The sequence below is a fragment of the Corvus hawaiiensis genome, chromosome 7, assembly GCF_020740725.1.
Source record: "Corvus hawaiiensis isolate bCorHaw1 chromosome 7, bCorHaw1.pri.cur, whole genome shotgun sequence".
Taxonomy (NCBI): Eukaryota; Metazoa; Chordata; class Aves; order Passeriformes; family Corvidae; genus Corvus; species Corvus hawaiiensis.
Window position 1 is genome coordinate 15,517,182 of NC_063219.1, and position 12,996 is coordinate 15,530,177.

Sequence of the window (12,996 nt, forward strand, 5' to 3'; positions counted from 1 at the left end):
TGCAATTCCCACCTCACTTTATTTCTCTCTCACACTCACACATACTTCTCACAGGATATATCTGCTCTTCTTGACAGATATAGCTCAAGGGAAGGAAAGACACTTTGAATAAAAATACCTATATAGAGAGAAAGGCTTTGTCCTTCTGTTTCCAAGGTCTTATTTAGCTAGGATCCAGGAAGAAGCATTCCACTGGATAAGAGGGGCACTCCTACCCAGCTCTGGCTGCTATTGGAAAGAGGCTGGATTAACCAGAGCTCTGGTCTTTGACTAGCTGACACCCAGTAGTTCATACATACACCACTGCAAGGTTTTGTTGCTTCCTTTGCAAAGGTTTGGCCAAAGATCCAAAAGCAAATATAAAAAAGACATACATATTCAATCTACTTTAATATGACTATGGTTGAATTAGAAAAAGTACCCAAGGTAGGCATGAGGTTAAGAATGTGGAAGGCAAAAAAATCTGGATATAAAATTCCTTGGCTAAGTAAACATGGTGCCAGTATGATTCTCCTTAAGACCCTTGCTCAGAACTTCACTGCTGGCACTTTCAACCCTTTGTTTTGCTTGCTCTTAGCTTCTCTTAGACACCGTTATCCAGGCTTCCTCCTTTGGTGAGGTTACCAGCTCATATTTTGTCTCCATGACTTGTCCTTTCACAGGGTGGAGATACAGTTTCCTTACCAGGACACTCAGCAGAACTGTGGCCACCATATAGGCAAACCTGAGGGAAGAATCAGGAGAAAAAAAGAAGAACCTTGCTATGCTGTAAATTTCCCAAAGGACAACAGCCAGCTTGGACAGGTTGTCCCAGCAGTAACACCAAGATGCTGCAAGCACCTTCTCTCCTGTCTGCCACAGACACTCACTAAGACCTCCTTCCCCATGCTCACCTCAACTCTGGGCACTCCTGGCTTCCTGAGAAACCCAACAAGGAGAGGTTTTTCATGGCTGATTCCTCATTGAATCTCTCTGGGTTAAACCTATAAGAGGCAAAACACATTAAGGCTTTCTGATCAGGCACAGCATCCTCTCCCCAGAAACATGCACACACACACACACACACACAAGTGAAAAACTGGAAATGAAATACAGAATCTCACTAATTTGTTCTCTCTGGGTCATTCCACAGAAATGTACAAAGGCAATTGTGCATCCATTCCATCCATGTTCCCAGCTGGTCAGCTGTGTCCCATCTTGGTCAAAATGCTGACAAACTGAGGTAGTGTGACACAGGGCTGGAACTAATATGAAGTACACAGCTGAGCTGATGCTGTTACCTGCCCTCTATTCCTCTCCAGAGCACATGCAATCTCATTTGTCTCTTCTTTCTCTCTCTCCCCCTCTGAGTCCCTTCCTTTTTCACTTCCAGAAATACTTCCCTTTTCTCCTTGCCCCTCACCCTTCTCTTCAAGCAGCTGGTGTGTGTATGTGTATGTGCTGAGGGGGGGGGAAGCCAGTGACTCATTCAAGTGAGAAAAGTGGTTTCCAGCTTTAGGATGGTAGAGGCTGTGAGAAAACTATTATCCAGGGCTGGCATGAGTTAAAACAAGGGAAATGAATAAAATATCATTCAATTTAAATATTAAAAATACCCTGGCCCCAAACAGAAAATTTCATGGACAGAAAACAGTTCTTTCAAATCTTTCTGCTAAATACTTCAAGCCTTTGTTTCCCTGCTTAAACATCCAAGCTTTGCTTCTAACAAGGTGAAAGGGCATGTGGGTGCTGATCCTTAGGAAAAGCAGCATCAAACTTACATTTCCCCTGAGTGGAAGTGCAAATTACAGATTTTGTAATAGGAGAGAAAATGCAGCTGCCTAGCAAAAAAGTAGGGAGGGCAAACAACCATGCACAGTGGTTTTATATAGTAGGTGGGTGAAAGGATCACACAGAGCTGGTCTCCTATCTCTGTCATGGAAATATTCATGTACCTCAAGCTAAACCTCGACCCCAGCCTTCCTGAAACAAACACACAGTGTTCACAGCAGTCCTCACTGTTGCTCCCATGAGGCCTCAGCAAACCTAAACACAGTCATGACCTATCTTGAGAGGCAATCCCTGCCAAGGTGCTCACAGACTGGTGCATCAATGCCTGACCCCTTTCGAAATTGCAGGAGAGGACAAGTGCTGTGATAAAGGCTCTATCATTTCTTCTAAATCTCAGCTGTCTGTTCTCTCTGTCTAGAATAACTGACCCACATTTTTTGTCAGCCCAAGTGAAGTAAATCAGATACAGGTTAATATTTGCCACCTGGAGGCCACAGGAAGCTACAGCAATTTTTTCTTTAACCTCCAAAACACTGGCCTAGATCCACTTCTGTTTTCACAGACAGACAAAAATATTGAGGTAGCCTTTCCCTTCATCCTAAAAACCCAAAACTTCAGACTGACATTTCCTCCCTTGCATCATTGTTTCATGATGACAAGCAGTGATTCCAAAGCCATTTATGTCACTGTTTCACAGAAAACCTTCAACAGAAGTTCCCAGCATTAGCCAGGGAAGCTCTGTGTATGTGCACAAAAAAGTTTTTACTAAACCCTAATACATACATGCACACACACAGACTGGAGCATGGGAGGAGCCTGACTTTAACTGCCCCAAAACCATGCCCATGGAGACAAATAAAGTCAGACCTTCATAAACAGATTTTCTTACAGACTCTCTTTCATCTCCAGAATCTGCTTAAGGCAGGCCCTGCAGCACAAAAGGCTGTGCTGTAAGATCTAATTTAAGAAAGCAAAGGAATTAGTTGCAATAAAAGTCGATGCTACATACTTGTATGGTGATGGCCAAGATGAACTATCCTGCAGCATCACACCAAGGGCATAGAGCACAAGTGTCTGCAAAGAGAATTACACCAAGTCAATGCAGGAGGAAATGCACAATTAAAGACACCTCTCAACAGCTCTGCTGGATGATGATTATTCTGTAGACTACTCATATTTAGGTGGATTTAAAAGTCAATTATGATGTATTCATCTACAAATTTTCATAATCCATGCCCAGATGTTAGGATTTTAACTTCTAAGAATCATGCTGCAATTGTTGGTGGTTACAGAGGGTGTGACCCCATTTCTCTACGCTGGCTGGGATGATTGTATGGACTACTTTATTCTCTGGAATGGAAAGTGATACGATGAGTGATATGATGAGGTCTGAAACAATGCTCTTTCATGCATAACTGAGCCCATGGGCTGCTTCAAAAGCTTACTCATCCCTGGTTCACCCAGAAGCAGAAGCAAATCTGCTCAGCAAGAGAACGTGAATTTGCAGAGCCTCTCCTGCAGAGGAACTGCAGGCAAACTTTGAGCTTAACTGTACTTTCAGATGACAGTGCAGCTGCTCAGGTTCAGTGTCAGAAGAAATGGTCTTCCTGCCTCACCCTTGTCTGGAAGAAGAGGAAACAGCAAATTCCCCTACAGGAAAGGAGAGTGGCTTAGTGCTCCCAGCACTGCCCTACCTCTTTGGGGATAGTATGTTGGTCGACTCTGCCCTCCAGCTCCTGCAGCTGTGCAGCAATGGGCGTGAGCTTTGCTGTCCGCACTGTCTCACACAGGACTTGCCGACAGTACCTGCAACCAGTAACTCTTGGTTAGTTTAACTCTCAGAGACAAGCTTGTCCACATCCATGTGGCAGCAAGCAGAGGTGAGTCAACTGTATTTAGAAGCACTTCTTTTTTTTTTCTGGCAAAGAGTCCCAACATCTTTGCATGAAGCATTAAATCTCATTAACAGCTTTTAGAGAAGGTTATCGGAATCCCTCCTCTTTCAGATTTTAAACCAAACTAAATCTGCTAAAATGCATAAACACGCCAGCCCTTCCCTATACCGCTCACCCATACAAGCAGCAGCAAGAAAACCACACACTCAGTATTCCCTTACTGAAACCCTAACACTAGTCCAAATACAAAATGCACCCAGTTGCACCAACATAACAAACATATGCACAAAACATAAAGGCATACTGTTGACCATTCATCATCACTAGTGGCACTTTGAAAAGAAGACTTGTCCATGCCTTCTCTCTGTCTGTATCTAACCACGAAAATGACTGATTACTTCTACTTCTGGAAAACTAGGGCAGAAACCAAGCAAGACAGTAAGCAAAAAAGCAAAAAAAAGCCTGGCAGCCAGGGCACTGATTCTGTGTTCTTCCTCTGCTGATGAACCTAAAGGGTTTCCCACAAACACCCTGAAGTGAGCACCTTGGTCCCTTTGTCTGGAGTGCCAGCAGACTCTCCCTGTGTTGCAAGTCATCTTGTGGTTTGATCACTTCCAGAAAGAAAAAAGGGACTATGTAGCTCCTGGATGCCTCTTCCTGGCCTGGTGTAGGCTAGGCATCAAACTCCATGGGAAATGCCTGTCCCCACCACATGACACAGCCTTCCTCTGCATTCCTTCTATAGGACCCACCTGAGCTGCTCAATTTTCTCATGTGTAATTGGTCCCTTTCCCAGAACACGGTCCATCTCCTTGTAGAGATTCTGCTGAATATCTTCTGATGTTGTCAGGAAATAGACTGCCCAGGTACACACTGGGGAAGGAATCAATACAACACTGAACCCAGAAAATTAAATCTTTTACAAATGGCATTCACTTTTCTTACTTCCAGTATTTTCAACATTACTTTTTGACCTAAAAAAAGAGGTGATCTCTGTTCACAGCAGGCTGTGCTGATTCTGTATTCAGTGGCAGGAACAGAGGCTGAACTCCTGTGTAACAAGAGGCCTTGCAAGCTAAAATTCTCTTTCTGATGCTATGAGTAGCTTAGGGAGCTGTGCAGGACACTAAGGCATTCAGCCTCACAGCTCTGGGGCAGGGACCACATAGCCCAACAAACCCTGGGGAATGAGGGTTATTATACCAACCATGCAAATGAAAGGCTGGTTTGTTCAAAGCTTTAGAAAATTCCCTTATTTGGGGGGCTTCCCTAGCACATCTCAGGCAAGTGCTCCAGACAGCCAGTGCCTGGGGCTCCTGAAGGGAGCTCTCTGCAGAGGCTGGCCAGCACTTGTCCCCCTACATCCGTCTTTTGAGGTACTTGAGATATCTTCAATAGCAGGGTGAGGAAAAAACCTTGCATAAGAAATAAGTGTGTAGGATGCAGTTTCCCTAAAGCTACAAGGAAACGTTTCTAGCTCTCAAAAATGTCTATTCATGAGAACTATGTGGAATCTTGGACTTGATGATCCTTGTGGGTCCCTTCCAACTCAGAATATTCTGTGGTTTTGTGATCCCATGAATCCATGTGGATTCAAGCCCCTTCAAATGACAGTCTTTCTGGAGTACTTGGAGAGGATATTCTCTGCAGAGAGTATTACCATAGTTGTCTGATTTACTTCCCACATTCTTTAACACCTAGATGCATCTTGGAGGTTTTCTTTGGAGTCCCAGTCCCACTGGCTGAGACACAGGGCAAGATAATCATCCCTTTATCATAATGTATTTTACACAGCTTCAGGTTGTATTTTTATTTGTCTGGGGTTTTTTTCATAATTTTTGCACAAATCCCAGAGTAGCTTCTTTGAAAGTTCTCCATACATAGAACATACCTATCCTCCAGAAATTCAAAGCACCCAGACAGATTCTAACACTCTAATTTTTTTCCTGTGTGCCAGACCCTATTTTATAACATGATTTTTGTGGCTTATATATTTTGGTGTTTTTTCATCAAATTTATCATCAGTTGTCTGGGGTTAAGAATGCAAGCAAAAAGCAATGGGGAGAAATTCTAAGGTTCACCAAAAGACTGGAAAGGCTGTCAAACACATCTTAGGTTCAGCTCACTAACTGTGAGGCTGTGTCAACAGTCTGATGCAAAAATTAGCTTCTTCTATATGTATGTAGTTCAGGAGAAAGAGAATGATGAATACAATATTTTATTAGCCTACAGTAAGTCTCAAGTCATCACACACAGTTTTTGGCAGCTGAGTGTAAGGATGGGAAGTTACCTACAGTTACTGTACTTACAGTTAGCAGTGATTACACATCCTGCCAAGGAGAAAATCATTGTATCTTCCAGAATCTAGGAAAGAAAATCTACTTCAGAGAATGAAGCTCATAAGACTGTAAAGAGAAAGAAGAAGTGGCACACTCTCCACTCAAGCACATTAAATCCCTTTAGTGCATAGAGCAGGAAATACATCTAGAAGACATGGACTGAACTCTCTATAGAACTTCCACTGGAATTGCACGAGACATGCTTCATATTAGCATACTTCTGGTTTATAAAAATAGCTATGAAACAGTGGCAAGGAAATCTACCAAAGTCTAATGCAATCAAACACTGGAAAAAAAGTGTTTGAGTGGAAAAAAAGAACTAGAAGCCCTGCTTTTGTAAAGAATCTAAGCTAAGATGCCAGAATTTACATTAATCAAAGGCTACAATGTAATGAATTGCCCATCTGACAAAAATCCTGTACTGTGTAAAGAGGCAACAGCTGCACAGACCTGCTGGTCACTCAGGCTCCCCTGCAGCAAGGTGTCTATAAAGACATGCCTGTTGAATGATCTGCCTCGGCGCTCCTTTGTAACCTTCCTCAAGATGGATTCCATCTCCACCAGAGCTTTGCAAGAAAAAAAAGAAATGTTTATTTTAAAACCTGGTCATCCTGGTGCTGCAGAGAAGCAAATCCATCTCCCGGAGCAGATTTTCAGACCAGCTGTCCCTGCTGGGCTCACTTACAGAAGCAGCCTCTGTTACATGTTACTGTCAATTTGGAAGGCAGTATCCCCAATTTAGCAGAAAATGCAGGAACAAAATAACACAGGTTGCCTACAAAAAGCCATCCTTAAAAGTATAACCAAGGTGTAAGTCAAATAACACTGTCAAACCATCAGAGAATGTATTTCATCAGCTCCCACGAAAACAGGTACGAGCCACGTAACACTGGTTACATGACCTGCCAAGTTACAATCACTACAGCACCTCTGCAGCTCCACCGATGGAGCCCCTTTTGCCAGGGGTTCTGCAGGCACGGTGCAAGAGGATGGCTCTGTGCTGAAGAGCCTGCAGAGACCGAGACAGGAATGGGGGGAAGTGGGGGAGGGTATTGGCACAGAGTCCACACATCTGAAGATATGGGAGCGCCTAACTCCTGGTGACTGCTGTGGGAACCAAGGGGAGTTAGGGACCTAGATGCCACTGCCTGTCTGATTTAAATGACCTACTGAGGACTATCCAAGAAACACAGAGTGGAATTTGGGTCTGAAACGCCATTTACCAAGACCCAGTTCAGTTCCTTTGTCTTAGAACTACCTTCCTTCCTCCCATCTGCATAGGAAGGCCAGCAACACTCAAACACAAAGGCTCACTATGTGGAGTTGGTGAAATCGTGTCCTCATGCATCATCATACTACAGTTCAGGAACAGAGTGACCATGGGAGGAACCTGTCAGAAGCTGTCCTCGAGTTCTGAAACCCACAGAACCAGAAGTATAAGGAAGGAAACACTGTGTTTGGAGGATTTACAAGCAAATCTTTAGTTCCAGATACAATCTACTTTTGTTTAGCATCTTATCAGTCAATACTGAAATGGTTTAATTATTAACAACAAAAAAGATAGGATAACCTAAAATTAAAATAACTTACTATAAAATATATGAGAAACAAAAGTACTGCTGTAACAGACCTGAAAATCATGTTATCTTGTAAGAGCACGTCAGAGGCTATCACATGGAAGGTGTATCCAACAAAGCAGCACCTCTGTACTTGTGTCTTCCAGCCTGTGAGTGACTGTCTGGCAGTGCATCATTTGAATGCCCATACAGGCCAAATCAAGGGGCTCCATCTGTCTCCACCCAGCACAGCTGCTTGCCTCCAAGAGAGGTCAAAAGTGGACACTAGGGAATGGAACAGGAAGGGAGGAAGCACACCCTGATTCTTCCCCTCTATCACTCTCCAGACAGGACAGACCTGGAACAAGAGTTCTAGTCCTACAACTTCTCACATAATGGCAGCTTGCCACTTAACTCCAAAACACTGATCTAGTGTGAGAGTTAGTATGACACATGTGGTAGCTTATGGCATGATGAGCAACTCTGAAGAAAAGCCAAGACAACAGGGCAAATGACATGCTTTCACATGCTAGCTGACTCCTAAGTATTAATCAGAGTGGGAGGAAAGCTGTAATTTTGGGAGAAACCTACCATCTTCATAGTGCTTCTTCCTAGTCATGTTTTTGTCAAGAGACCCATCCAAGAAACCTTTTCCAATCTCTGACCAGATCTGGAAGAAGGACAGAGAGAACAGCACCATCACTCACCATAAGCTGAGACTGCTGGGACTATTCTGTTCTTCCCTACTCAGAAAAATGAAAACACCAAATAAAATTAAAGACTTCCTGTCAATATGGAACTGATCTTCTCTTTAGGACATTTAAGACACTATGTCTATGATAGCTGGAATTAAGCTGAAATGAAACAACTGTAATTACACCTCTAGGGAAAAAGCTATGGGAATCTTAAATGGGAGATGGAACTGTTTCTTTCCCACCCTATCACCAGCATGTTTAATATCCCTACATGTGGATACAGTTTGAGATCTCCTCAGATTTTCCTTTCTCCACAATGTCACAGAGCCTTCAGAAGATCTTTGAAAAGGAGAAGTTCCACTGGCAGTCCCAACAGAGTTTAACTAACTTAGGTACCAAAGATCTCCCAGCTGCCACTGGGTCTGGGTTCCTGATCCCCATGGATCCTTTAGAAACACCTCAGACTAATGACAGCAGGATCAGCAGTAGGATCTGTCTAACAGTTTCAGCTTGGGACAAGTGAGGCGGAGCCCTCAAGCTCGTACTTTAAAGTCTCAGCAGCAGCCTGCGCTAAACTGTACATAGATACAAGCTCAGTGTTTTTAGTTTGGAAAAATTTAATAGGAGATTTCCTGGCTCTTTGGGACACTTACTGCATCATGGTGCCTGCGGAATCGGATGACTTCCCGGTCATCTTCAAAGCTGCTGCCCATAGCTGTCTGCGTGACAGACTTCATGGCAAAGCCCAGCATGTGCTGGCAGAGTGGCACATGTTGTGCCTCGGGGAGAGACAGCCATTTGGCCAGCAGCTCTTCTGACAGCTTCAGAGGGAATGAAACATTAGTTAGCAGTAATACCAGCAGTCTATTTACCAAACACACCCTGGATACATTCCCACCCAGTTCCTGAGGCAGGCCACACTTTCATGGCTATGGAATAAAGCTAAACTCTTTCCAGGGTTGCTTTCCATTGTTGAACAGTACCATTTTAGCCTCCAGTCTTCTGCTTCTTTCAAGGCTCTCCCCCAACAAGGCAACCCTATCATCCTCTCTTGTTCCCTCTGTCAGAAAAGAAACCTTAAACTTAAATACTAACAGCTCCAGAATAGGAAAACAGATCATATTCTGGCTGCTAGACTAAATCAACAGAACAGTTCTTCACCTGTTTGTGGCCCCAAAATCTGGTTCCTTGCTCCATCCTCCTGTCCTGGGAAACATATCTAGAATCCAGGTGTTCAAGTATTTTTAACTGCATCTGGTATCCTGGCATAAAAAGTAAGCAAGCTCAGCCCTTCCCCCCATCCATTGGAGCTAAGAGAAACCAAATATTCACACCATGAAAGGCAGAGGCTGTTTGCTATCTCAGATGCTTACAGCTCTAGCACTAATTTGCATGCAGGTCCTTTATCCTAGTGATCATTTTCACTAAACCTTCTCCTGTGAGCACACAGGCCTTCTCTGCTGTACAAAGCCCAATACACACCTTCTGGATGAGAGCAAAGTTACTTTGCAAGGACTTGGTCACACCATTCTCATACAGTTTTCTCCTCATGTGGCTCTCTCCTGTATCCCCGTTCAGGCTGGACTGGTACCTCAAGAGGGATTTCAGCATTGTCTCAAAGGGATCCACTGAAAGCAAACAGAGCAAATACCATTCAAAAGTCACACTACACAGGGCTGATGAAAACAGCAGCCTCTTTAATCGGGTACAGCTACTTCTGGGCAGTGAGCAAGGTGTGGCTCCTTCCCCTAGAACAGTCTCTTTGGGGTGTCAAGTTTCTCTTGCTCAGTGTGGGCTGGTACCCCATAAAGTCTTTTTTCTGGGGCTGGTTGCCATCCTGTGATCAGCTCCCCCTGCAGAGCTTATTTGCTGGCTCTACCAAGTAACTCTTTAGTAACAATGCCTTCAGAGCTTGTTCCCCATTTGCCAGTTCCCAGCTGGTTGTGCCATCAACTTGGTGACAAGAGTGCGGCATGGTCCTTCCCCTTCTCCTCCAGCCTGACCTGCAGTCTCTTTAGCACATTCCCCTTCACATTTGGTGTGCCCTCCTGCCCTGAACGTGGCTATGTACTCAGGACATATCAGCTCACATGACAGACTCAGCCAGAGGTTGCTCTCTGCACTCCTTCCCTTGCATCACACACCCAGGAAACCTTGTTTGAAACCTACTGCTCCTGCATGGTTTCTCTCAAATGCACCGAGTTCCCTGCTGACGAGCTCTTCCCACACTAGCACCTATCTGTCTGCCAGGGCTGCCTCCAGCACAGAAGCTCTGAAGCTCCTACAGAAAACCGTACCCCACTAAGCTACACAATGCTTTCTACTGCTAATCACCTTCTTTCAATCTTCCATCCTTCCACACAGACACTTGCATCAGTCTACAAACTAGACAAAACCACGTAACTTCCATATCCATGACTCCCTTCAGTTAGATTTTCAACTCTGAATTTCACCACCAAGGACCTCTATTTAATAAATTTGCTAAAGGATATTAGGTGTCAGTGCAACACTGCAACATGGCATATGTTTTTCTCTTTCTGTAAACCTTTTTGCATGTCTTGTCTAGGAACTGGCAGAGTGTTTAAGGAACTATTTGGAACTATTTGGAAGCAGCAATCAGGGTTTTCAAGAAGGATATTGTCACTGTTTATCACAGTCTGTTATTTCTCCCAGATGGAGAGTGAAACCACTGTGGCATCAGAAAACATCAAGGCTGAGCTAGACACATATGACTTTACCAGCTGTGGATGTATCTAGCACTCCCCACAGACACTGAGGCCTCATTATGCTACTAGGCAAACATACAAGAAGAGAAAATTCCCACCTGCAGAGGACTTACTACCTAAAGACATAAAAGCAGCTAACGAGGCCAGAGGCATGAATATGGTAATCTTTCCTAAATGTTTTTCTCGCACATCTCTTCCCTTCCAATGTTTTTAAGCTTTGCATCTCACCCTCTTTCCCACTTTGAATGACAAGGAGCATGAGCATGTGTCTTTTGGCAGAGCAGATGGTACCTGCGGCTCTCCACGTGGCGCGGGCTGTTATATGACTCTAGCTGCTGCTGACAATTCCTCCTCCAAGGTACTTTGTCATGGAGCGGCTGCTGCTATTCATGCCACAGATCCCTGCTGACTAGCACTGGCACAGCCAGGCACAATACTGGGTAGCCAGGAAGACACATAGCAGGTGATAAAGCCCACACAGAAAATCCAGCAAGCAGAGGCATCTAGAGAGGCAGAGGCTGGAGGATGCTTAGAAGCAACACCTGCTGAAACTGCAAAGTTTTCCTGCTGCATATGAAAGAAAACTGCTGGATTAGCTATGGGCCCTGGGTTTTCTTCTCCCAGTGTCCCTAGTCGAAACTGGCAACCCCACAGCACCGATACACACTCACTGTTGTGCGCTCAGGGCTGCAGAGCCCAGGCCGCCCTTTTGCTGAGGGCTGGCTCTGCCTCATGCTATTTGGGAAAGGGCTATTTCTGCACAGCTGTGGGAGGCTAGTGACTCCACAAGGCACAAACTGCCTCTGGAGAGAGCTCTGTTCTGCCAGCACTTGCACAGACTTCATCCTTCATCCTTGTCTTGAAAACATCTCCATGTTTTCATGGGTTTCGAGGTTAACATTTTCAGCCCTCCTAGTGAAACATATCAAAATTTTGGCTGTTCTTTTCACTTACATAGAAATCTCCCCATCCCAAGAACCTCAGAGTGCTGTCCTGGACACCACTTGCAAGTAAATATAGAGAAAAGATCTGAGATCGAGCAGAACTGAACATCAGAGATAGAAAGGACCTCTGAACCTGCAGAGTAAAATGCTCACAGAACAGCAATAAAGTCCTGCTCAGACAGGCCAGGACCCATAGCTCCATTTCCAGCATTCAGTGTGCTTCAGGTTCATTGCCCCAACACAAAAAGCAACACTGACTCAGGCAAGTTTTCCAAGTTGGTCTCTGAACCCACTGCTCCTGGCAATCCTGCTTCACATCCACATCCTTTGTAGGCCTGAACTGCTTCCCCAGAGCCACTCAGGGGAATCGCCAGTACCAGCTGCAAAGCTTTACTTCCTTTGAATTCTCCTTGCAAATTAATCTCAACTAAGCTTTAAGAGGCCATGAAAACATACCAATTTCAAACACTGCTTGAAGCCTAATGAAAAAGAGTCTCCTGGCATTGGAAATGTTAATAACTATGAATACAACTAGTCCAACTTCAAGGCTTTGATGAGAAATGCATTATCTGCACTTCTCTCTCTGTCTCCAAAAAGTTTGGCCATACCTGTGATACACACATGAGATGAGAGGAACCTTTGTATGACACTTGGAGCCAAACCCTGTATCTCAACCTTGGAAATCACCAGCAGGTATCCATGAAGATGGATGGTGGCCTCAGGCATGCCAGCTCACTGAGGAAGAGTCACATGGTATGGGTTTTGAAGTGGGGCTGAAGAGTCAGGAGTTGGCTATAATGCAGTTCACTGTGGGCTGTCTCCTGTCCTACAGCACTGTGTGCACAGAAGAAATAGGGGCAAGACCACATCTCCAACAAAACTTCAAGCTGCCCAGAGCCACTTTGTGGCTGAGACCTACTAGAACCCCTATTCCCACTCACCAAGAAAGGGTACAGGAAGGGCTTTGCTACAGCTACTCAGCTACTACTGTTTATACCTCAATGCTTCAGGAAATATAACCCGTAAGATTCCTTGTGTCTAATAAAGTTTGAGCACTTCTGGCAAGCATCA

At 44.5% G+C, this 12,996-nt stretch overlaps 1 protein-coding gene across 1 annotated transcript in view; it reads right to left on the reverse strand.

Moving 5' to 3' along the window:
- LOC125328610 (cytochrome P450 20A1) overlaps positions 1-12,996 on the reverse strand; it is a 15,902-nt gene continuing 2,906 nt past the window's right edge. The window contains exons 4-13 of the mRNA XM_048309545.1: positions 9,738-9,883; positions 8,909-9,076; positions 8,152-8,230; positions 6,455-6,570; positions 5,975-6,029; positions 4,418-4,538; positions 3,465-3,576; positions 2,780-2,844; positions 894-983; positions 1-724 (exon numbers count right to left, since the gene is read on the reverse strand). Coding sequence (XP_048165502.1) covers positions 574-724; positions 894-983; positions 2,780-2,844; positions 3,465-3,576; positions 4,418-4,538; positions 5,975-6,029; positions 6,455-6,570; positions 8,152-8,230; positions 8,909-9,076; positions 9,738-9,883 — 1,103 coding nt within the window. The 3' untranslated portion in view covers positions 1-573. The remainder of the gene's footprint in view (positions 725-893; positions 984-2,779; positions 2,845-3,464; positions 3,577-4,417; positions 4,539-5,974; positions 6,030-6,454; positions 6,571-8,151; positions 8,231-8,908; positions 9,077-9,737; positions 9,884-12,996) is intronic.